Source organism: Myodes glareolus, chromosome 1 (assembly GCF_982192425.1).
Source record: "Myodes glareolus chromosome 1, mMyoGla1.1, whole genome shotgun sequence".
Taxonomy (NCBI): domain Eukaryota; kingdom Metazoa; phylum Chordata; class Mammalia; order Rodentia; family Cricetidae; genus Myodes; species Myodes glareolus.
The window spans coordinates 107887894-107913940 of NC_142026.1; the positions used below are offsets into that span (position 1 = coordinate 107887894).

A 26047-nucleotide genomic window follows, 5' to 3' on the forward strand; every position below is an offset into this window, starting at 1 on the left:
TGGCCCATTAGTTCTAACCTCTTATTGGCTAACTCTTACATATTCGTTTAACCCATCTCCATTAATGTGTATCGCCACTTGACTGTGGCTTACCAGCATGAGTCTAGCCAGCGTCCGACTCAGAGAGGAGAGCCATGGCGTCTGCCACACTTTTCTCTTCCTCCCAGAATTCAGTTCTGTCTACCATGCCCATCTAAAGGCTGCCCTATCAAAAGGCCAAGGTAGTTTTCTTTATTCAACCAATGAAAACAACACATAGAAAGATGACCCTCTTACACCAAATACAGGAGGTTTTTTCTCTTCGGCATGATGTTTGTGACCTGTGCGTTAGTGAGAACAGAATCATGCCCAGGTTGCTGGACAGGGATTGCTCAAGTTGCACATGATCTCTTGTTCTTGGCTAAATTCTTTAACATCTTCTAACCTTTTCCCACCTTCAAAAATAGAGAACATAGTATACCTTCATAACCCCAAGAATTAAAGACAATTTAAAATTTAGGCAGCATATAGGTGGAGCATCTAATAATAAAAAAGAGAGATTTTTCTAAAGTTTTAAATTTCTATTTCTAAGGAAATGAAATTTCAGTGGGACAGCTAGACTCCAGCATCCTCTGTAGAATTAGTCATAGTAGCCAAAATATAGAAGCAGCTCGAACACTTATCTGTGGATGAATAGGGAAATGTGATGTACACCAACTCCAACAGAATATTGTTCAGTTTTTAAAAAGAAAGAAATCCGAGGGGATAAAGCGTTGGAAACTAGAAGACCTATAAATGAAACAAGCCAGACACAGCAGAACAAGTAGTACAGCTTCCCCTTCATTTGTGGAGTTTAAAAGTCAAAATTCATGGTAGCAGAGAGTGGATTGGTGGCTCCCAGGGATTAAACCCTTAAGGAAGAAGTATAAGAAGGAGGATTGAAAAAAGGTCACAAAGGTTCATATGATGAATGAGCAGATCTACTTAGCATAGTGTGCTTGGAGTTAATGACTACCATGTATATTGAAAAGCTAGCTAACACAGTAGATCTTAGGTCGCATTTTGTATCATAAAATATAAATAAGGAAGGCAAGAAGAAAGTTTGGGCACCCACGGACATGTTTATGTAGCAGATGATTCTGGCATAGCTTCAGTGCGTAAGCAGCAGTGTGCTTGTGGTGCTGCTGTATTTACTACATTTTTTTTGTTAATTAACACACCATAAAGTGTTTTATTTTTTTAAAGGGCAAGTGCAAATGCCTGCTTTAAAACATGTTACTACCGGAGGAAGTCACGCCGTTCATGCAGTGTTTCTGAGACGCCGAGTGTTTCAGCTAATAGTCGAGCTCTGAAAACTTACGCTTGAACTTAGAAACCTTGGCAAACTAGTTATCAGTTTTGAAACCAGAGTGAATCATCTTTGGTCCAGACAACTGTTTGGAGATGTTTATAGAGCAGCAGTCTTGGAAGGCACAGACAAGTGTCTTTCAGAGACAGAGGGCAGATAAACTTGGGAGGAAGGCCTCAGAGTCTCCAGGCAGGAGTGCGTAAGCACCAGTCAGCACATGGAAGATGAAGAGTCAGCTCCTGGAGTCAAGATTCATCTCTGTTGCCTATAGTGAGGTCAGACATAGCTGGCCCTGTCCTGCCTTGCTCTGGAATGTGCAGTTTGGGGAATTGGCACAACATATGCTCCCCTGCTTCCCGGGCTTGAGTAGTGATGATCCCCTTCCCTGATTTAGAGTCTGCATATGCTCTCCCAGACTCCACAAAACTGTATCCGCTATGTTTCTGCAAATAGGGTGAAATCTCAGACTCCTGATGGTCTTTTAAATATTTTTCCAAAGCCTTTTGAAGATGTCAATTTTTTTTTCATTCACCAGTTTGACATGGACAGGCTAGTCATTTGGAGAATAGGCAGGGTTTCGCAGCCAGCACCACCATCCAAACTCAGATCATATTCGGCACTCATAAAAACAACTTTCTGCAGATAAACAGCCATTCCCCACATGCTCTCCCCCTCAATTCTTGCTCCAGCTGTTCTGGGTCGATGTTGGAGACAGGAAGAAGAGGTGGAAGCCGGAGAACAGTTAGGAGACTTTGGCCGCCGTTCAGAGGAAAGATGGGAGTAGCTTAGAGTGCAGGGGCAGTAGTGACGGTGTAAGAAATGACTGAGGACAACAGACACCTTGAAAGTAGAGCCAGCAGGATTTCCTGACTAACTCAGTCCGCCAAGAGGAAGTGTTGATGGCTTTCCCATGAGGTGTAAGAGACGAGAGGCCCAAAAGAGGAGTCCCTGGCTCTGTCTTGAGCAACTGTACATTTTGAATTCCTGTCAAAGCAACACAGGAAGACTGGGAGTGCAGAGAGTTCTGATAGAGGAGCAAAGGTGTTCAGTGTGGGATTTGTTTTACAAATCAAAGGATATATTCAGCTTTATGTTGAAGGCGAATGGACACTGTACAGTGATCTGGAATCTACATGAGAAATGGCACTTAGCGGTAAGATCCAGGGGATTGAAAATCAGGTTCCTGGTATTGTCAAAGATGTCTATGAAGGCATTGTTCCAGCACTCAGAAGGGCCCCATCCTTCATAGCTCATAGAGAAACAACAACCTTAAAATTCAAAGCCCAACTTTTAGGGTGAATTTTCTCACAAGAACATTGCAGGAACTCAAGAAGCCTCTTGGTTCGAGGGTGTGAATACTGATCTGAGACAAATGTGCTTGAGTTCGGTGTGATGTATGCACAAGGTGAACAATTTGCTAATTTCATGAGATATACAAGAAAATGAAAGTATTACTCAAAAGTCTTGGAAGGAGAAGAGGGCTCCTGATCCATAAAAAAAGAAAGATGTGACTACAGTGATACACATTAAGCAAAAACAAGTAGGGTATACTGTTTATCCTTCAGAATTCATATTCTAAGTTATCTATCAGAGTTTGCATGCTGTGTATTTAATAATATATCACAGCAGCATGGAATATTTGAAGAATAAACGCAGAGTTCAAATGTGTAAAGTTTTTGGCTACTAGACAGAGATTAACTACTATCTGACAGTCTTTTTTAACACTAGATATTCATAACTAGCTTTTAATTTTGGCTTTTGTAAACATTGAGTGACAGATGTTTTCAAATTCATGATATTTTGAAAGCCATCCAGGTAGAATTGCATGTATTGAGAAAATGAAGCATTTATTTCTTCAATTTTTTCTCTCTCATGATGAGCCAGACTTAAACACTTATTTTAGTGTTGAAGTGATGTCATCTATGATACCAGACACATAGGTCAAACTGACTGATGTGGATAGTTGTCAATGTTCATTACTTTCTGAATATTTAGTGTTGCGAAAAATAAAAGAAACATTATTAGAATTTTAATTTGTCAAATAGATGTTCTCTTGAAAACAAACAAAACCTTTCCTACAATCCAGGAGGACAGGGCAGATGACCCACTTATGTGATACTATTCTTCAGTTCTCAGAGTCAAATGAAACAAAGTTTATCAACATAGCCTAGCCAGCCACAAGTGAAATAGGACTTCTTACTTTGTAGAAATGAAATTTACATTAAAATATTGTGTCAAATGTTAATCTCTTTGCTTTTCATGGTATGAAATTAGTTCCTTGGGATCTTAGAAAATCCCTTTTAGAAAAATAATTGAAAACAAATATAACATGATGGGGCCTGCTTGTTCGGATTTCTGTCCTGCCCAGCCCCCAGCTGTTTAGTCCCAAAGTAAAATCACACACAGATCTCTGAAAGTTATAATGCTGATTGGCCTGTTAGGTCAGGCTTCTTACTGGCTAACTCTCACATCTTGATTAACCCATTTATCTGATCTATTTTAGCCATGTGGCTCAGTACCTTTTTCAGTTGGGCAGCTCACATCCTGCTGCTTCGGTGATCTGGGCAGAAATGCAGAGGAAGCTTTCTGCTTCCTCGAATACTCCCAGTCTCTTTTCTCCACCTCTTCTTCCTATCTGACTTTCTTGCCTATACTGCCTGCCTGGCCAATCAGCGTTTTATTAAAATATGATTGACAGACTACAGATAATTCTCCCGCACCAAACAAAAGTGGATAAAATTATGAATTTAAAAAGAATTTATAACCTAAAATACAATTTGAAAATGATATGTGGGGCTCCAGGGAAGGCTATGTAATGGGGTGCATGTACTTCTCCTGTAGTGACCTGAATTCTGTTCCTAGTACCCTCCCAGTTCATAACCACCTGTAAGTCCAGTTCCAGAGGATCTAACACCTTTTTCTGACCTCTGAAGTAACCCATACTGACCATTTGTAATACAGTTTTAAATTTAAGATAAAGGACTTTGTGTATTTCAACCAGTGTCTTTAAAATTCTAAATCAGTTTTACAAACATGTGACACGGATATATTAAATTCCTTTTTGTGATAAATTATTTTCAGTCTTAAGGCGAAGGCAAGGGTTTGATATTTATCCTGCAGCATCTTTTTCTACAGAGATATTCTAAAACACCTCGAAGCTACCTAAAACCAAGGACAGAACCCAACTATCAAAATTCTCTGCACACTCCAGTGCATCTGGATCTGAGATAATGTCTATTAATAAATTAGGCATGATAAGAAATTAATAATAACAATTAATTTACAGCAATAATATCAAAGCAATTTAGTTAACAGTATGTATATATCTGTCTTGAAAAAGTCTGTCTGACTTGAAAGAATTAATACAAATATGACATAGTTGAACCGTGGTTCACCACAGTAATTGATAGTAAGCTAAAACTAAAAGGAATTTGGCTACTGAAAGTGAAACAGTATTTTGAGTAAATGGTCCTTGTTTATCAATTCTTTCCTTAAACATTTAATGTTTCCCAGCTCCTGTTTATAGTAATCTCCAAGGATTCTGAAGCTCAACTGTCCCCTGGAATGTGGGTAATGGGGGAATAACTACATCCCTGCTCCATGAACGATACTCCAATTTCAGCTTGAGTTTTGACAGGACCGTTTATATTTATGCCCTATTTTCTTTCCTCAAATACCTTATGGTCTTGAAATTGTTTTCCTCTTGTCGTTTCATGACTAAAAAAAATATGGTAGGATTAACATAATTTGAGTCAGGTCAATATTTTTATAATCAATTCAAATAATTATTTGAAATGAGCAACATCCACTTGACAAACTCTAGAGTACTTATTTTAAAATTGTTTTTGAACTTGTTGACCTACTATATGTTTGCTTTTGTTACCTGAAGAAGAAATGGGATTTGGAGTAGTTTGTGTGTACTTCCCTACAAACTGTATATGCCATTGATGATGTCTGCAATGTAAGAGAAGCATTTCTCCCTTCGGTGTCATCTTGTCATTTCACATTCTGCAAGGAACGGGATGTGTAACTTGGGGAAGATACCCAAGTGAAAAGAGAATACTGCATTCCTTCAGAAATAAAAAAAAAGAAGTTAAATTTCATTTTTAAAGTTGTGTACTTAGATATGAAATTAGGGGACTTGAAAGATGTATAGGACAGTATTTAAGTCAGAGGGTTACTTCAGTGAAGTATATAAACAGAGGATGGATGAAAGGATTGTGTGATATTGTAATCAAAGGGTCTAACTATGGCTAGAGACAGAAATGGAAATGAATTTTCAAGAATGAAACGAAGGAACTAAGTGTTGATCAGATTTTCAGAAATCTTATATAGAAAGCACAGTCTATCTACACTGGCACTATTGAGGTTTGGGATTATTTTTAAAGTCAGCTCCCAAGGGGTGACTCCAGTTTCACTGTAGCTAAAGACAGGAAGCATAGCATGATCTTTGCAATTTCTGGACCTACAGCACATGGTGAAATGTTTGAAACAGGGGAGGCAAGATATCATGTCCCCACAGGTGTACAGGTCACTGTCTGTTGTTGTTTGGTTTTCAGAGTTACCATGTTTAGCTAACCAACAAGGAATGACTCCTCCTGTTAATGAGTCTGTGTTTCCTTTGCACCCTTGCACCTGAGTCATCCTGAGGATAGTTTTCATGCTGATAGTGAGGGACATGAAAACCTAGGGCAGAAACTACTAGGGAACAGGAGATGGCAGAGGAAGGTGATGTTAGAAGCGTAGCATGTAGGCAGTAAATATTCACTAGCTTACAGTTTATTCTTTTTGGAGCAAGTTTAAGGGTGTTAGAAGGGCAAGGGTCACATCCTGTAACCTGGAAATAGGATCTTTTGGGGTTTCCTAGGCTTTGTTGGGATAATGACCTTCTTAACTCTGAAGTGAGGTAAAAGGAGCAAAGAAAAAAAAAAAAGCAAGAAGATAGTTCTGTCCCTGCTCTCACTGGAGCCAGTTTAGAATAAAAACAAACACAACACCTCCCAAAACCAACAGCAACATCCATAACAATTTCCTAATTTACCAGCCTTGCTTTGGACTGAGGAAGAACAGTTGTGTTTTGGTCATTAATAGAAAAGGGAACCGTGCCTAAACAACCTATTATGAATTCTTCTGGGAAAACATATTACAAATAATTGGAAACAAACCTGAGACTGGGAACTTGGCAGCAAATGTATACGAGAAAGCAATTCTGCCCTGGCCCTGGATGATTGATTAAATCCGTTATTCCCTTTACCTTTCATTCACACTGTGTTTATCAAGAGGAAAGAGAAAAGAAATGTTGTATAACAATGTCTCCTTTAGATGAATTACTTACAAAAAAAAATGATCAATGACCTCCAATCAACGGCTTATTCATTTTTTCCCTCCATTTTAATGTTTCAAACTATTTGTTGTAATTCTGCACGGGTCCGTGTAGAAAAGGAGGCCCTAAGTTTCAGCCTGTCCTGCCCCCCACGAGCTAGCCAACAACGTGAACTGTTTCTGAGCTTCTTTGAGGGCATGGCCCGGCAGCTTCCTGTGGTCAATTATTAGCTAGAGGACAGAAAAAGAACAAGAACACTGTGTACTTGGTAAATCGGCAGAAAACTTCATCTTCTGCTTGTGTGGGAGGCAAAGTCCCTATGTGCACTCTGTTTCTTTGAAAGGACTCGAGAGCTGCTGGAGCCTCACAGATGTCAGGAGTGCAGCATGCCAACGGCCAGCAAACTTTGTAAATAAATGATTAGGATCCATGCTGCACATAGTAATGGGAGGACCCTAACTCGATTTGGACACTGATGATAGGCATCATAACTGTTGGCATTCATTTTATAAAGTGAACAAAAGGAAAACCAAGATTCTTTGGGAAACAATTTCTTAAAACCTCATTCATTAAGAATATCTAGCCATCTGCACCCATCGCATTGCTAAGCCACAAATACAGCAGTCCCACCCACATTTCAAGTCTGATGTTAGATTTATAGGAAGGCCCTTGTTACATCATAGTTTTTCCCTTTTCATCTGTCTTCTCTTCCAAGTTCCTGCCCAGATGTTAGTAATTCTGCAGCCTCTTCCTCCTGAAGCTTTTGTGTTGGTTCTTGGTCACCTCCTTTGATCTCAGGTCCTGAAACTGTCTTGTTAAGGGATGAGAGCACAGGCCATCACCAGGGCAATAATTTCAGCATAAACCTGGAGGGCTTGAGATTGGAACTCTTCTGACCCTTTCTTCCTTAACTGGTTGTGTAGAAACTGGATATTGGATAAGAAAAAGCAGACACACAAGGATGTGTTTGGAGAGCTTCATGTGTGTTCTTCCATTGACATCCAAGCACAATGATGTATTACAGTTTCTTCTCCATAATAGGTGGAAACTTTGTGACTGTCACTCATGTCTGAGGCAGTAGAAGTTGGCAATAGGTAACTCGGCTAAAGGGAGGAATACTATAAAATACACAGTCATTTTATGTTTTTTTCTTAATCTCAATAAAACAACTACAAATTTTTCCTTTGAGGTATGCACTACTCTAATAATTTCACATGAATACTTTCTAGTCTGCAAAATGGAAGTCTAAGGTAATGTTATTCTTTACCATTAATAAAAAGGAAACTTAGACATAGTTGATTAAAGCAATTAAACAAAATAGCAAGTAGAAATACCATACACTGGACACAAACTATCACCAAGTAGTGTGGAACAGCAGTCAAACTCCCAGAACATGTACACACAACGAGACAGAGTCTTAGCCATACAGAGAAGCCCATGTTGAAAAAGGATGCTAACTTCTGTGTGCCATCACATGAGTCTAACTCTCAAGTCCACTAAAATAAAACATTTAACTGTTGTAGGAATACAATGTTTTCCTATGCAATGAAAAAATAAGATATGGAGAAATTGAAACCATATTTGGTCTCCCAACCAAAACAAAACAAAGCAAAAACAACCCTATTAGCTGATGTTTCAGCACAGAATTCTAGAATATTTTCAAAGAATAACTAATATCAATACTCCTCAAATTATTCTACACAATAGAAACAGAAGGAACATAGTCAAACTCTTTTTATGTGGCTGCAATTACCCTGATACCCAAACCACACAAAGACATTGCTAAGAAAGAGAATTACAGACCAATCTCACTCATGAACTTTGTTACAAAAATAATAAAATACTGGCAAACCTAATCCAAGAACAGAACACATCAGAAAAATCATCCACCATGAACAAGTAGGGTTCATCTCAGAGATATAGGGATGGTTCAACATAAGAAAATCTGTCAATATAATCCACCTTATAAACAAACTAAAAAAAAACACATGATCACCTCATTAGTTGCTGAAAAAGCATTCAACAAAATACAACATCCCTTCATGATATAGGTCTTGGAGAGAGCAGCGATACAAGGCACATACCTAAGCATAATAAAGGCAATATACACAAACCAAACAGCCAACATCAAACTAAACGGAGAGAAACTCAAAGCAATCCTACTGAGTTCAGGAACAACACAAGGTTGTCTACTCTCTCCATATCTCTTCAATATAGTTCTTGAGGTCCTAGCTAGAACAATGAGACAACAAATGGAGATCAAGGGGATGCAAATTGAAAAAGAAGAAGTCAATTTCTCACTATTTGCTTATGGTATCATAGTTTATATTAGCGTCCCCAAAAATTCTACTGGAGAACTCCTACAACTCATAAACACTAACACTTTCAGTAATGTAGTAGGATACAAGATTAACTCAAAATTTAGTAGCCCTCATTTATACAGATAATAAATTGGTTGAGAAAAAATTCAGAGAAATATCATCCTTCCCAATAGCTACAAGTAGCATAAAATATCTTGGAGTAACACTAACTAAACAAGTGGAAGACCTGTAGGACAAGAACTTTAGATCTTTGAAAAAAGAAATTGAAGAAGACATCAGAAAATGGAAAGATCTCCCATGCTATTGGGTAGGTACAATTAACATAGTAAAAACGGCAATCTTACCAAAATCAATTTCCAGATTCAATGCAATGTCCATCAAAATCCCAGAAAAATTCTTCACAGACTTTGAAAGAACAATGCTCAACTTAATATGGAATATCAAAAAAAGCAAGATAGTTAAAATAATCATGTATAATAAAGGAACTTCTGGAGGCATTACAGGCCCTGACTTCAAACTCTACTGCAGAGCTATAGTACTGAAAACAGCCTGGTGTTGGCATAAGAACAGATAAGAGAACCAATGAAACTGAATAAAAAACCTGGATATCAATTCATACACACACAAACACTTAATTTTTGACAAAAGGCAAAGAATATAAAATGAAAAAGAAGCATATTCAACAAATTGTGCTGGCATAACTGAATATCAACTTATAGAATAATGAAAATAGATCCATAACTATCATAATGCACAAATCTCAAATCCAATTGGATTAAAGACATCAACATAAAACGGTTCACACTGAACCTTATAGAAGAGAGAGTGGGAAATACCCTTGAACACATTGGCACAGGAGATTACTTCCTAAATGTAACCCCATTAGCACAGATACTGAGAGAAACAATTAATAAATGGGACCTCCTGAAACTGAGAAAGCTTCAGTGAAGCTAAGGACATGGTTAACAAGACAAAACAGCAGCCTACAGAATGGAAAAAAATCTTCACCAACCCCACATTGGACAGAGGGCTGGTCGCCAAAAGATACAAAGAACTCAAGAAATTGGTCATCAGAAGAACAAGTAATCCAATTTTAAAAAATAGAGTACAACCCTAAACAGAGAACTTTCAACATATGATTCCAAAATGGCTGAAGGACACTTAAGGAAATGCTCAACTTCCGTAGTTATCAGAGAAATGCAAATCAAAACAACTCTGAGATTTCATCTTACACCTGTCAGAATGGCCAAGATCAAAAATACAGATAGCAATTTATGTTGGAGAGGATGTGGGAAGGCAACCTACCGCTAGACCCAGCAATATCACTTTTGGTTGTATATCCAAAGGATGCTCAATCATACCACAAGGACATGTGCTCAACTATGTTCATAGCATCAATATTTATCATAGTCAGAACATGGAAACAACCTTAATGCCCCTTGACTGAAGAATGGATAAAGAAAATGTGGTATATTTACACGATGTAGTACTACACAGTGGAAAAAAAATGGTATCTTGAAATTTCCAGGCAAATTGGTGCATCTAGAAAACATCATATTGAGTGAGGTAACCCAGACCCAGAGAGACAATTATAATTGTACTCACTCATATGTGTCTTTGAGACATAAATCAAAGAAAAACAAGACTACAATTCACAATTCCAGAAAACCTAGAACTTGTCTAGGTTCTAAGAGAGAGATACATGTATCTAAGAGAGAGATACATGGATCTAATCTACATGGGAAATAGAAAAAGACAAGATCTCCTGAGTGAATTTGGAGCATAAGGATCATGGGAGAGGATAGAAAGGGAGGGGGAGGAACGGAGAGGAGCAGAGAAAAATATATACCTTAATAAAAACAATACAAAAAATAATTAAGTATGAAAGGAACTACCCTAAGTTAATAATGTTAGAATAAAAATAAGAGGAGAGGGAAAGTGTTCAAGCAAGGGACATGCAAATGTGAGGATGGGTTGGTGACAGTAGTTTGTAAATACAATATCAGAGGTATCAGGAATATGGTGAGCCTAAGGAACATGCTCAGCACTAGAGAGCTTTATCTAAACTCTCCTCCAAATATCAGTATTTTCTTTTTATTTTAAATTCTCTTACATCTTTAGCTTTTTAGAAGGATCTTTTGGAAGTTTAAATCTGTTGAGATTATCAGTGGTCATCACAAAATGTGACACCAAATCAATACATTCTTACAGATTTTCATTTGCACATTTGTGAGATCTGAAAGTACCTTATCTCTGAGAAAGCTTTGAATCAGGGAATGAGACAGAAAGAAAACTGGATTTCTCCTTCACACACAAGTAGGCTTTCTTCCAGTGGAATGACACTGGATCTGGCACATTAATTGCACTGTCAGTTCCAAGACTTTATTTTAATTTTAAACAAGTGTTCCCACACAGGGACTGAAAACAAAACTGGAAAATGTTGCTTTTGTCTTCCTTTGTGTTGTTCTATGACTTCTAAGGTACCAATTGTTCTGTGCTGCCCAATGTAGGTCATGGAACACTCTTCAGTGTACTTGGAACTTGCTCTAATTTGTACTGCTGTATTAAAGAAAACCATATAAATTATACAGCTGTTTATTTTGAGTATAAATATTTTTAATCTCCCTGTAGCTTAAATTTTCAGTACTTTCTATCTTACAGAATATTCACAAAGTATAAGCTGTCTTGTGTACCAATGATTTTTCTCAGTTGATAAAATACTTATGTAACAACACATTCAGCACAAATTCCATTTATTTTGAAATGAATAAAAAATTATAATTTTGTTTATTTCTGAATATTAATGTTTTATTAATCAACTATAAGATATAGGTAGTTATAGTTCTGATTTTCTCAAAAGTTTGTTTTTATAAACCAGGGAGACTATTAATATGATTTGTGGTTACATGGATTGCTGAGTATAAAACTATCCCCTAGCTTAGTGATCTTCTATGTCCTATTCTGCCTCAAGCTTGTTGCCTCTCAAGAAATCTGTTTTAAATCTAGTTCAGTGGTATCTGAGTAGGACTCAAGCGTAATAATAATTCTATACCATACAGTTCTCAATAGGAAGAACTGGAAGGGCAAATCCTACACAGATTAATTAAGGAAAACCAGAACCATAAAAGAAAATCTGAAGAAACATGGGTGAGGCATAAAGAGGAAATGAAAATAATACATTGAGGCTGTCATCTCCAGAACTGTATGGAAGCATGTCTAATGATAAAATGGGGAGCAGATTTATGGAGCAGACTCACCAGCACAAGTTTCCTGTCAATATAAGTCTTATAGTTGTATTTACATGACCAGATGTTTTCATTGAATGAATGTAGGAGGAGAGTCTCTTATTTCATTCCCAGCAGCCTAGCTAGCTCAGTCAGTAGAGCATAAAACTCTTAATGTCAAGGTCATGGGTTCGAGCCCCAAATTGGGCACCAATTTGTAGGAGGGGGCCTCTTGTTTCATGTCTGGCTCTCTTAGATTCAAAATAATCACACAGAAACTGTATTAATTAAATCACTGCTTGGTCCATTAGTTGTACCTTCTTATTGGCTAATCCTTACATCTTAGTTTAACCCATCTCCATTAATCTGTGCATCACCACAAGGTCATGGCCTACCAGCAAAGTTTCAGCCTGTCTGTTGCTAGTGTCTCCATGTCTTCTCCCTGACTCTGCCCTTCTTCCTCCCAGCATTCTGCCTAGCTTTCCCTGCTTACCTAAGCTCTGCTTTGCTATAGGTCCAAAGCAGTTTCTTTATTCATTAATGGTAATCACAGCACACAGAGGGGACTCCCACATCAAATGGACACTTATTGAACTGCTGATTTGTGGGATAGTGGAAAGATGGGCTGAAGTTCATAATGAGTGATGTCAGAATAGAATCGGAACACATCTCAGCTATGCTTTGGCATAATTGCTTAAAATTCGATGTTTCTTTTCCTTCAAAAAGAGTAACAGCACCCCTCCCCAGGAAGCATTAGATGGGTTAATATTGCTTCAGTTAATGCATTCCTGATCATGAATAATGTTTTAGTATATCTAGAAACTTTATAATAATAACTTATGCTGTTCGTACTTGTAAGGTCCTACTGAATACTCAAGGGAGTGGAACAGATGAATAATGAGTCTATTTTCTTAGGTTATCTCTAGTTGAGACACGCCCAGAGCAAAATCTGGAGCAATGCAAATGTCTGAGGAAAGTGAGAGAGTTTCCTTCTGGTGTTTTCCCTCATGACTTGGTCTGGAGCTGCTTCGCTTGGATTCCTTCCTGGCAGTGGAGATGACTGTATCCCTCTATAGTCTTGGCTTGACAGCACAAAGATTTAGCAATGACATTTGCATCTGATAAAATGTAAATGAGAAGCTCCCCAAAGAGACTGAGAAAACCTATTTTGACAAGTCTTCTTTTATCCATGAAAATATTACAGAACTGCAGAAAGAAAAACACAATGGTAAATAAAAGTTTTCACCTTAGGTCACTGTTTTATTACACTAAAGGCATTGAGAAAGCATGATGTAAAAGGAACACTCACATTTCAAAGACCTTTCAGATTCAGAAGTAAAAGGGAGGGGTGGGTGCACATTTAGGTTCTCCTTTTGAAATTTTCAGTCACTTAGTGGTCAGGGTTCTTCTTATCCATCATGATCAGTGGGAGTCATATGCTCTCATTAAATTACGATGGATTATAGATTGCCCATTAGGGCATGTTTCAAATGAACATGATCAAAGGCCCCGTTTAACAGGGGACTTAGTAATAGATGCTTTTCTGGATTGCTTTGAGCTGTTGAAAGCAGGAAGACCAGCATACATTCTAAACATACATACATTCTAAAACAATCCATTCAACATTGAGACTTTGAGAAAGGTGGTTTTCTTAATGGAACTGAAACATTGACTCTGTTCAAGTGCTTGCTTAAAATTTAGACCTTCTGCGTCTTCCACTGTTCTATGGAACACCGAAATCACTGCACCATGAAATCTGTTTTGGTACTGAAAGAAAAAAGGGTGTTATCCTCCTATTCCATTGCAAAATAAGAAGCAAAGGATTCTTTTCTTTAACTGGCTGATAAATCATGCAAACATTTGGGTCCAGGATTTTGATTTTCATTGGAACATGGTAGTAAAAAGAAGAGATGACAAATATTCTGTGAAGATAGCTGATTTTCTTATTATGTTTCAATTTATTAATGACAATCGATTTGACAGTGAAGAATTTGTTTAAATATTTCACGGCAAGCAAGGCCTTCATCCAGGAAAGACAAATGCAAGAATTATAACTCAAAAGAACAGGACAAAAATCAATGTCAGTTTCAGAGCAATGGAAACAAAGAATGTCTGGAACAAAATACCTGGGGTGGGATAGTCAAAAAAGTGTGAAGAGGAAGTCCAAGAACAGAGTTGTCAGTGGTGCAGTCATATTGCATACGCAGTTCCCTATGCTGACATTTGCCTGTTGTTTTGCAATAGGAATTTTAAGAAGTCAGGGCCACATGTAGTCTTTGACATCTCATCTTTGAAGCATCACTTTCCAGACGATTCTAAAATCATCAACTATGGAAGAATAGTTCTTCCATTGGGCTTGTGACTAGCTAGTGAAGTGGCACAATTATCCAAGGCTCTCTAGATTAAATTACTATGTTGTATGCTACAAAGAAAATATCTCCAGTTCTGGTTAGAAGGAATGTTGAGGCTCCTGAAAGGACATCTGCATTTTTACAAGCAGATCCCAATAATTATTTTTTTTTACAGAAATTGCTCCTTTAGGATAACACACTTAATGCTTTCTCATTAATATATTAAAAATATGGGATTAACTGTTGGTTAGGTTCTTTTTGGCTGATTAAATCGAGGCTAATGGTTCCTAAATTCAAATACAATATCATAGCTTTCCCAATCCACTTTTATGTATTCCTCTCAGATAAAAAAATGATACATCATAAAGAAAATTCAATGTATTAAAATTGCCTTGTATTGAAGTCATATTAACATGCTTAGTAAATTATGATAAAAGGAAATAATAGGCTAGAGTTAACATTTAAAGTTTATTTAAATCAGTTTAAACTAAAATGCTCTGAATTAAAGAAATAGGAAAGCTAATTACTCTCAATTTGATCTTTTTGAAATAGCATACTCATATTAATAGAAGATTTCATTAAGAATCTTAAGAAATTCTATTGTTTAGAAAGAAAAGTAGCTGAAAGTACTAAATATTTAGGACTTTTATTAACCTCATTCATTCCAAAATTTTAAATTAGGCCTTAAGTTTTGCCAGAGACTGGCCACTATGCTTAGGATTAGATTAGTTTAAAACGAAACTCCAGAGCTTTCTAATATCTTATGATTCATGTTCTGGGGGATACAGAGAAAGCACAGTAGTCATGCCTTGGGTTTAAAATAATGAGAATGTGGTCCAGGACAGTTTCAGTGGAAGTGATGGATAGCAATTGGCTGTTGTATGTATTTGAAAATTAAACCAATGAGATTTCCAAAGAAATTTGGCATAGGATGTATGAAAACAGAGGGAGTCTCTTAGGATTCTAAACTTTTGGTGGGGGGAAGCTGAAAACATAGCTATTTAGTGAAATTGAGAAGGCTGGTGATCAAAAGCAGGATCTCATTTTGTGATTCATACTGGGCAGCTGTGTAAACTGAGTAAGTAGGTAGTTTCTGTACTCTGCCTTTCATAAAGTCAGCCCTGGGGATTTAGATATAGAAAACACAAGCATTGACGGTATTGAAAGCCATGGGCTCTGATGGAATGACTGTATGAGTAGCTGAGATTATAACAGAAAAACAAGTAAACAAAAATAAAACATGTTCTGTTGTTGTTATTGTTTTGGTGATGAAAACGTTCATAAAATATATTTGATACTTAAAGTGTAAAAGTTACCATGATGGTCCTCATGATTCGTTCTACATACATATACTAACAGTATAAATATTTCACTGAGCCATATAGACTTTTGATCTGACTAATTTTGGTGTGTGATAGTTTTATGTATTTTCAAGGTTTTATATATATTTAAAAAGTGACAGAAAAGGCCAAGAATGGAGTACCATGTCACTCTAATGTTAAAAGGAAGGAACTAAGGTGTTAGATGAGGGACCTCATCCAGAAACTCAAAGTGAAACACTCTAAAATGAAACAAATTAGTTTCATCTTTAAAAATGGGTCTCATATATTATTTATATGAAAATATTCAAGCTGTACAGCAGTTTGGAGTGACACACTTCTGTCTAAAGCTTTCAGATAAGGTATCTCAAGCTGAAATAGTGAATTGGAGAAGAGAAAGTCAGAGCAGGAGCAAAATGAGGGCAGCATGTTGTCATCTGAGTCAACAGTGTAATTAATAGTTTACTACTGCTAGTAGCTCCAATATGGTGAGGACATAGAACTAGTCGTTTTCGTTAATAACATGAAGATCATTGATGACTTCTGTGAGAGTAGGTGCCATGGAATGGAGAAGTTTTGGAGAAATAAGAGCACTAGGGAGTTGTGGTCCCAAAAGGGAGCCAATTGCCATTGAGGGAGAAACCCTAGCTTTACCTTGTGCTGGTGGCAATGACGCAGAGGCGATGCTGTGTCCGTTTTCTAAGCTTTCTATGACTTGTCTTCATTCTGAAAACACTCTGTGTTCACACTCTAACACTCAACAGTTGAGCTAGTTTTTCAAGGTTATCTTCACAGTCTACGTCTCCCAGACGTGGTTGGATTTCCAAGGTTCCAAGATGGCTTCCATTCTTTTATGAATGAAATCTTTGCCGTGACTGTGAATAGATAATCTCATTCTGGAATACAGACTTGGGGTTTGAATACCTGGGGACAGCCTACTTTCATCGCGCTATGTCTATTTCATTGGCACCTTCTTAGAGGTTGTCGATGTGAAGAGGATTGAAAAATATTCTAAGCGAACATGCTACTTTCCGCACTTCACCCCTTCCACTACTCACTGCAAAATTTCTGGTGTGTATGGCAACCTTGTGTCACTGAGACAGTTATTAGAACTACAGCACTGTCAGCGATCTAAAGAAGATATAGACACATAATAAAAGGCAATTTTCCGGGTAGAAATTGAATTTTGCTTTGTTGTTTCTTTTTTTGTTTTGTTTTGTTTTGTTTTTGTTTTTGTTCTTTTCAAAGCAGGGCAACACTGTGTAACTGTTCTGACTATCCTGAAACTTATTTTCTAGATCTGGCTAACCTCAAACTCACAAAGATCCACCTGCCTGTGCTTCCCTACTGCTGGGATTAAAGGCATGTGCCACCACTGTTGGCATCTGAAATCTGATTATTTGTTGAATAAAATATTTTAAGACTGTATTCAAAGTAAAGTAAGCTAGACATAAAGAGGCCTTGCAGAGAGAACATGGCATATAGCATGCTTACCTAAAGGGAAAAAATCATTTGCTGCTCAGAATGTACGGCTGATAAAGTTATTTGGTTATAAAAGAGAAACATTCTGATGAGCTTTCCCCATTTATTAGTGTATGAAAACTCGTTTCTGGGAAAAGTGATTTCAAAATCTAAAAGGTCAGCTGATAGTCATGGTCAGATATGTTCAGCTGGAACGAATTCCTGTGACAGCGTGACTCCCTACCCACCAATGTGTCTGTAAAAGAAACCAGTGCAGAAGACACTGAACTTCAGAGCTTCCTAGGGCCTCACAGCAAGGCAGAGGTGTCATGGAGCCCTTACATTGCATCGTCTTTGAAGACTAACACCCTCTGCTTGTCACTCCATAGGAAATCAGAAGTATGCTAAACAATCCTGTAAATTTGAAATGACATACTATTGTGCTGGAGGAAATATCCGATTCAACATTAGGATTTAATTTAGAGGAAAGGAGAAAAGGAAGGAGGGAAAGAAAGGGAGGGAGAGATGAAAAGGGAGGAGAGAGAGAGAGAGAGAGAGAGAGAGAGAGAGAGAGAGAGAGAGAGAGAAGGGGGAGTCTAAGGAAACAGCAACAGCTGGCTGTTTTTGTTTTTTGGTTTTTTTTTTTTTTCTTTCCCAGGAACAGCTTGGGACTAGCTATGATCACAAGATCTCTTGGCAGACCAACTTGATGAGCATAGTAAAGCTGTGAGAAAAAACGTTCTTTTGCTGCGTATATCATGGTGCTGTCCTATCGGTGACTAACTTAAGTGAGCACATGCACACCTTTAAAAAATGTGAGAAATTCACTGATTCTTCCAGAGTAAATCGTGCTTCCCCATTGCTTCAGCGTCAAGGAAACATTAAGGACACTCAAAACCAGAGTGCAAAATATTCAATAAGTTCCTTGTTCCCTTCAAATCATTTGGGAATTGGGCAGTCAGGAGAAGGCAGGAAAGAAATTCAGGCACATATTAAAGAACACTTGTAACCTTCTGAGGGTGGTAATGTTAACCTTCAAAGAAACAAGTTTTAACAGCTTCATGGATCATTTGCTCTTTCTTTGAACATTTAATTGATTTCTCCTTAAGCAGAAAGAACAACCTAACTAAAACACTTTTTTTTTTGCTCACCTGCTAGATGCCAACCCTATGGAATATTAGAAAATGTGCATAAATAACTCTTCAGATCTCCAGCAGTAGAGGATGTGCAGTGTTGTGGGCTTTAGCATTTTTAAAGAGCTTGTATTCTACCTCCCTGCTGGGTGTCAATTCAGTGAATCGATTCATCACTAAATATCAGCATTGGATTGGATTAGCTGGGATGCTTCATATTTTTAATTATGAAGCATTTTGGTCTAGTCTGGTGTATGTGGTATTAGCACGTGCGTAGCATCAAATCAGTTTCTCATCTCAGCGTTTGCTATATTTCTCCAGTGACTGAAGTAGTTTATTGGCAGTCAGTTTGTAAAATGCTCTCTCGAGTTATCTAAAAGTAGAATTCTAGGACGGAAATACATTTCATCGACTTGCTTGCCAAAAAATGTAATTAACACAGATGATATACTGTCTTCTAAGCAGATGAAGATTCTGAGGCTGACCTGAGTCAAGATGGCAGTATACACACACACTGCACTGACCTCTCTTTCTCTGTGACTCAAATCCTCCACTTTCAGTTCGTCAGACATTTTAGTCCCATTTGCACATGTGCATGTGCGCATGTCTAGGTTCGTACATGGTACATTTAAAACACACCAGCCAATTTCAATGTTTTTATCATTTAGAGCTGATTGAATTATTGCATGAGTAACATTACATTCCTAAAGGTTACTAAAGGAACTCTTAGAGTTTTTTAACTGCTCCCCAAAATTCAATATGTAGCTTAGGGAACTGCTCTCACACTGACAAATGGCTTCCTTTCTTTCACTTCTTCCAAAAAGTGCTAAAAGGCTATTCCCATGTGAGTTCAAGCTGGTAGACTTCACTCTGTGTGGCTCTTAAAGAGGAGAACTAGATTTCTCACATCTCCAGAAGCTGGCAGGCTAAGGTCAGAGGTCATCATGGCATTCGTCTATTGTTGTGAGAACTCTCTTCCCGGATCGCATACTCTGAACTTGTGTTCTTGCTTGGAGCAGACAAAACTAGATTTCTGGCATCTTTTCATTAGGACACCAATCCCATTCAGGATGATGTCAGCCTTATGATCTAATTGCCTCCTAAAGGACTCACCACTGCCTATATCAATACCCCCAAATCGGATTCAGCACAGAAATTTTGGCAAGAACAGTAGGAATTCCTCATCTATTGAATATATTCAGATCATATATGTTACAATATCTATATTATTTTTACAAAGAGAAACTGCAAATCAATAATCCTGCCCATATCTCATTTTGAAATGTATTGCCCAATTGATGTTTGAGGTATTGTACTTTACACTCAGAAGTAAGACATGTGACCATACAAAGCTAGTTTTGTTTTTGAAAGGTGTTTTCATAGCTGGTCAACATTGTGAAACTAAAAACTGGAAAAATAGTTTATAAATGCACTTTTTATTAACAGTTACCTTATTATAAATGACAGAATTTTATCAGTAGTTGATAATCCAGTTATATTTGTATTTTTCTTCAATAAGGCACTTATATCATTTTCACTCATATTTATTGTGAATTCTTTTCCTTATGATTTAAAAGCATTCTTAAAAGTACTAAGGGCCCACTTCCTTTATTGCAGTAGTTCTTTTTATTCAAACCAACAGTTTATCTATCCTTCAGTGGGTTCTCTGTTCTTTTATGGGTAGTTGACACTTGCTGAGGGAGAAAGAGACATTTTCTTTTTCGGAAATGGTCTCTGATGAGTAAACTATGCTCCAGTGAAGGCCAGACATGCAAGTGTTAATGGGCATTGCACACTGTACTTGACGGTCTTTAAATAATCTATATAACTACATAATATTGGGTGGGAAAGGAAATGTGGATAGATCTGTAAAGATTGAGAAGAGGGGGTAAATGTGATCAAAATGTATTATATGATATTCTTGGAGAACTAATAAAAATAAGGAAAAAGAAGAAAATAATTATCTGCTCTTGAAGCACTGCAGTGAAAGCATATCAACTTTCTGTGCATTTGGGGAAGTTCCATTTGCACATGGAGAATAGTCTGATCAAATTGTATTTTTTCTGATGTCAATCATGATAAATTATTTTTTGTTAAAAATGTCACCATTACATCCAGGTTTAATACAACTTCAGACAATTCATTTTTCTTAGAGTATGTAATGGCCTGTGTAAATTTTTGTCTTCTTGGTCTATCAATTACAAGAAATAAATAAATAAGAACAAAAACAAATCTATTGAATTATCTGGAGGCCAAGATTTGTCTTGCCTCCATCAAAATTTATCATTTTTGCTCCGTATATCATCTCTGAAATATATGTCCCCATTTGTCATAGCAAGATTTCAAGTTCAGAATTATTTTTAATCCATGACGGGGTTCTAGTTTTGTCAGGTATGGCTAACATTTTCCTACCAGTGTTTGCTTTTTACTCTATAACAGATACTCAAATAATTGAGAGCACATTAATTTGTAGAAAAATATAGTTGATATATAGTTAATTTTGGGGATGCTATGAGAAACAAGAGGATGAAACGGATTAGAAGAAACAATTACAAATAAGTGCAGCCTACAGTATAGGGAACAGGTGACAGATAAGCAACACTATCACCTGATCATCTATTGACTTGACCACAAATACCTCCATTACATTGCCACACTAGGATGTGTGAACACATGCCTGGATCTGCCATGTGGGGAAAGTAGGAAGCAAACTAACCTTGTAAATCATTTTCTTCTTCATATAGATCCACATTTCTTTGATTAATGGGAGACCAAGTGCCGATGATCCATCCCCTGAGCTCCTGGAATTCACCTCTGCTCGCTATATTCGCCTGAGGTTCCAGCGGATCCGCACCTTGAATGCCGATTTGATGATGTTTGCTCATAAAGACCCCAGAGAAATCGACCCCATTGTCACAAGAAGAGTAAGTGTTGGGAATAACACTGGAGCCTGAATGCCACCAGGTCCATCTTCTTAATAGTCGGTCGAGGATCGAGAGAGAAATTGTTCTGAGATTTGTAGGAACATTTATCATTAGAGACTTTAAAACCCAGAACACTCTCCTTTGTTCAAATTTAAGCACTATGACTTATTAATTACACAGAATTTATCAAGTCCTCTACTGTTTTTCAACTATAATTTCCTCTTTTGTAAAATGAGAGCATAATACCTTGTTTATAATCTTCTTAAAACATTGCATTAGTTTTTGTCACTTTAGGTGATCCATATTTTTATAACTGGATCTGAGATGCTACTTGTTGAAGAACAGGGACTTTGAAACACTTTTGGCCATAACCCACGTGAAGAAATACATTTTATATATTTGCTATAAATATAGCTTATCTTCTTGTGGAGACCACAATCTAATTTGGTAGGTATAGAACAAGGCTGAGTTTGTACTATAAGAGAAAGTTCCAGAGCTGTCAATATTACTGGAAAGACCAGGCTATCTCATCAAATATTCTGTCTCCATTAATAAATCATGCGCCACAATTTTTTTAAAAAAAAATCAATAAAAAGCCCTGCCATTGGGAAAATGATTCCACAATCTGTTTTTTTTCTTCAATAAAATTAAGAGAAACAAGTAAAAGTCTAAAGAGTCTTTTCAACAGATCTTTGACCACCAGAACTAACAGTGTGTGGTATGTTTTCTTTCAGCACCAAACAGACAGAAATGTGTAAGGTTATTATGAAAAGGATGATCAGACCAGTTTGCTGTTATTAGTTTTGATTCTGCCCAACTCCTTCCTATGTACTCCATACTCTAGCCATGAAATTGTGTAGTGTCTGTCCATACACATTCAACTTTAAATCCTAGGGTACACCCCTGCTCACAAAGAATTGCTGTACTGTACACCTGGTGGTAGATGTATGAAAAGTATGTATATAGGGTAAAATCAAACCTAAGGGCAAAACACTTAAATCTAGAGCATGAAGATTAGACCACAGCCTCCACCAGACCTACCACTGATGCAATGGCTTTTGTCACAGTTCCTCATCATTCTTCACCTGTTTCCTCTCCTCATGGCTTAACCTACCCAATGGTACCCTCTCCATCGTCACAGAACAACTACCAAATTTTAATTATCTCCACACAACATATGGTAGTTGTCCTAGTGCCTTTTATTTTCCAAACTTGAAGCAATTTTACTTTGCATTACATTTTACCAGATTGTCAATTGCCTTATGCATAAGTCATCATTGTTTCTTAACACTGTTTGGATTCTTCGCAGAGTGAAAAAAAATCACCTTTAATTTTATTTTTAGAATGAAAAAACCTGAACAATACTGTTGTGAAATTTATTCTTCTTTGACAAGTACAACAAGGAACATCGCTGAAAAAAATTACTGTTCTTTTTTATCATCTTTTGCAGGGCTGAGTGGGGATTGTATTATACATTTATTATTTGCAATGGCCTCGTACCTGAGCCTTTGGTCAACATATGCATATGCTTTCTGAAAGTGCTCAGGTTCAATGAACACTACCTGCAGATTTAAACATGTGAAAACAGAATATTACATTTCAGCTCTTCATACTCAAAATCAAAGCCATGTGTATTTACACTTAAAATACATTTCCTCATTTTAAAAGCATCTGCAATAACACTGCACCAGCTTCTAGTGCAATTATCCCCGCTTGTATTTTATCATTAAGAGATGAAGTTAAGTAAAGAGAAAAAATTTTAAGTTACCTAAGTTTCTCAACATGTTCTATTAATTCAAAATCTAGATAAAAAGAAATAACATAAGATTGGAAAGATATTTTACAAGATACTATACATATAAAGCAAAAACAAAAGAAGAAGAATTGAAAGAAAACTCTATAGATTAATAAATGATTTTTAGTTAGGGCGCTCAGATAGGTTTTATATATATGAGATATTTTATACTCACTGAAGTTGTCACTTTTTCTTGTATATCGTTGTAATAAGAGGGCTTTCTTTCACTGAGTGGGTTATTTGGATACTAAATAATAATGTAAAAAAAAACTTTAGTGATTATAAAACATTATACACATTAATTAAAATTTCAATTCAATCCCGCTTTACAATTATAAATACTTTTTAAATGACTATACTGCAGCTTTGTGCTAATTTCAGATAGAAAAGCAGTTGTAGGAACATTTTAACGTAACAAAAAGCAAGCTTTCTGGACATCAGCCTTTCACTTTGCCCTTTTTTCCCTTTGAAATTCCTTGTGAATCGGATAAGAATTACATTGTCACCAGCACAATTTCTTTTAAAGGTATTGTTCCATTTCAGATGTATTAAGTAAAACAGGATAATCTGATTCACAAACACTCAGCTTCTCATGACCACAACTAAAGATCTTGCTCTAGAGAAACTGTGAAACAGCTTTATGAAGAGGTACTGTCCTCAGCCCCAAGGTCAGAACTGCTGTGGCAATGGCTACTCCAACCTGTACATTGCAATGGGAAAGAAATCCCCACGGTGGGCATGAGACATAACCTTAAGGCCTTCCTTTCAGGGGCATTGAGTGCCAAGTCAGGACTTACTTCACCTTAGGAAACACAAGAATGCTTCTAAAAATGCTAGAAAGGCAAAAGTGAAGTTTTATCTAACTGCCCTAATCCTGCTTTCTGCTCTTCTTGTTCTCCCCTTTCAGTGATGCTGACATTTTTTTCTAATTTTCTTTTTCAGTATTACTACTCTGTCAAGGATATTTCAGTTGGAGGGATGTGCATCTGTTATGGTCATGCCCGGGCTTGTCCGCTTGATCCGGCAACAAATGTATGTATATTTATAGGCCGCTTAGGCAAAATGAAATGCTGCACTGTAAAATGCTTCAAGAGAGGCTTTACTGAAAGGAATTGCTGTGAATGGGTGTCAGGTCCCCACTTAAATGCTTTCACGGGAAGCCTTGCCAGGGTGAAATGGAGCTGGCAGTTAAGATGATAGACTTTGAGTCCAACCGTCATTGCATCAGAAAACAGATTACCTCTCTTCTCCCATAAAGGTTCCAAAGTGGCGTCTGTTTTGACGTCTCTCTAGCTATGACAGTCTGACGCACGATTTAGCTTTGTGAGAATACCTGCCATCAATCTGCCTGTCTAGTCCTTTAAAATTTTTTAATCAAAAAAAAAAATCACGTAAAGCAATGAATATTGTGCACAGAGGTAAGCGTCATAGCGTCCCTGTGACAGGAAGCTGATGTGGGGGAGGACAATAAGAAATTAGGTAGAAGGGAGTATTCGGACAAGCTCGAAAGCTTTGGTGTAGAACTTTTCATCAACGACAATGAACGTGTTAGGTGAACACAGCCTCAAGATGAATGAGCATGTGCTTCTCTCTTGTCATAAACAAACTGGCAAATTCAAAATCATCAACTGTGCAGCACGTGGAAGAGATAGACTAAATTGGAAAATAAGGGGATGTTTATAAGGCCATGCAGGGTTTTTTGCTTTGCTTTTGTTTGTTTGCTTTTTTGCATCTACTAAAACGCCACTATAAGTAATGTTATACTCAAAGTTTGTTTTCTGATTAATGACTTGTACATCACATCCCAGGCAGAGGGAAGGGTCTGGCTAATTTTTTTAGGACTAGTTTGAGTGTATCTTGTGCAGCATTATCTGTTGGGGTCACTGATGAACAGTGTTTCCCAAGTAGTGAGAGCCCCAAAGTGGCCTTGGAAAGGATATGAATAGAGACTAGAACACAGGACACAGAGATAAAAGCCATGGTAACAGAGATTCTAAACTCGTGCCTTTCCTCAGGACCTAGATGCACAGTGAAGTCTAGGCTCCCTGTTTTGTCACTTCTGAGACTTTTAACAGGGCTTTGAAGTAAGACTTAATATTAGGCATGTGCCCCTGAGAAGAAAGTCTCAGGATACTGGAGAAGCAGAACTCAGTATTCAACTGGGTCTCCCTGGTCTCTTCAGAACCTAAACCCAGTGATTCTAACTACAGCAGGGACCAACCAGACTGGTGCAGAAGATTTGTAGTCACCCCGGCACTGCCACTGTCTCCTGCACACGATGACCCCGATTTTATACTTTAGTGTTTCCCTATATCCACCTTTCAGAGACAGCCCCCATTCTGTGGTTCTATGCAATACTCAGAAATATGTCCCCTCCCTTTGTGGCTAGAAATCACGCTGTGAGTGTGAGCACAATACCTGCGGGGAGAGCTGCGACCGCTGCTGCCCGGGATTCCATCAGAAGCCCTGGAGAGCTGGGACTTTCCTCACCAGGACTGAATGTGAAGGTATGCTCCTGACCTGGCAGGACACCTGTGTCATTCTCCTTGCTAGGGACACAGAGAACATCACTGAGAGCTGATGTTGGTTAGGCAATCTCATTTCCCAGTTATAAATTTTAGCCAAGGCCGTAGCTAGTAAATTTGTCGACCAGTTGTCTTACTACCTCAGCTTTCTTGGGTGTTCATCTTAAATTTCTGAATATTTATCAAATGCTACTAACTTATATAAATATAAGGATTAGGGCACTACAGAAGAAAATTCTATACACCTTTTTTCATCAAGAAGAACTCAGTACTTTAGTATAAGACACCAACATAAAAAACATGGAGATACATAAACACACATAACCATATCCAAAACATACAAC

General features: G+C 37.5%; 1 protein-coding gene across 3 annotated transcripts in view; it reads left to right on the top strand.

The window, feature by feature from the left end:
• Lama2 (laminin subunit alpha 2) overlaps nucleotides 1–26047 on the top strand; it is a 597153-nt gene that overhangs the window by 217029 nt on the left and 354077 nt on the right. For all 3 annotated transcript variants that reach the window (XM_085689751.2, XM_085689745.2, XM_085689747.2), the window contains exons 5-7: nucleotides 21204–21383; nucleotides 24121–24210; nucleotides 25568–25685. In XM_085689751.2, the coding sequence (XP_085545877.2) occupies nucleotides 21204–21383; nucleotides 24121–24210; nucleotides 25568–25685 (388 nt within the window). The remainder of the gene's footprint in view (nucleotides 1–21203; nucleotides 21384–24120; nucleotides 24211–25567; nucleotides 25686–26047) is intronic.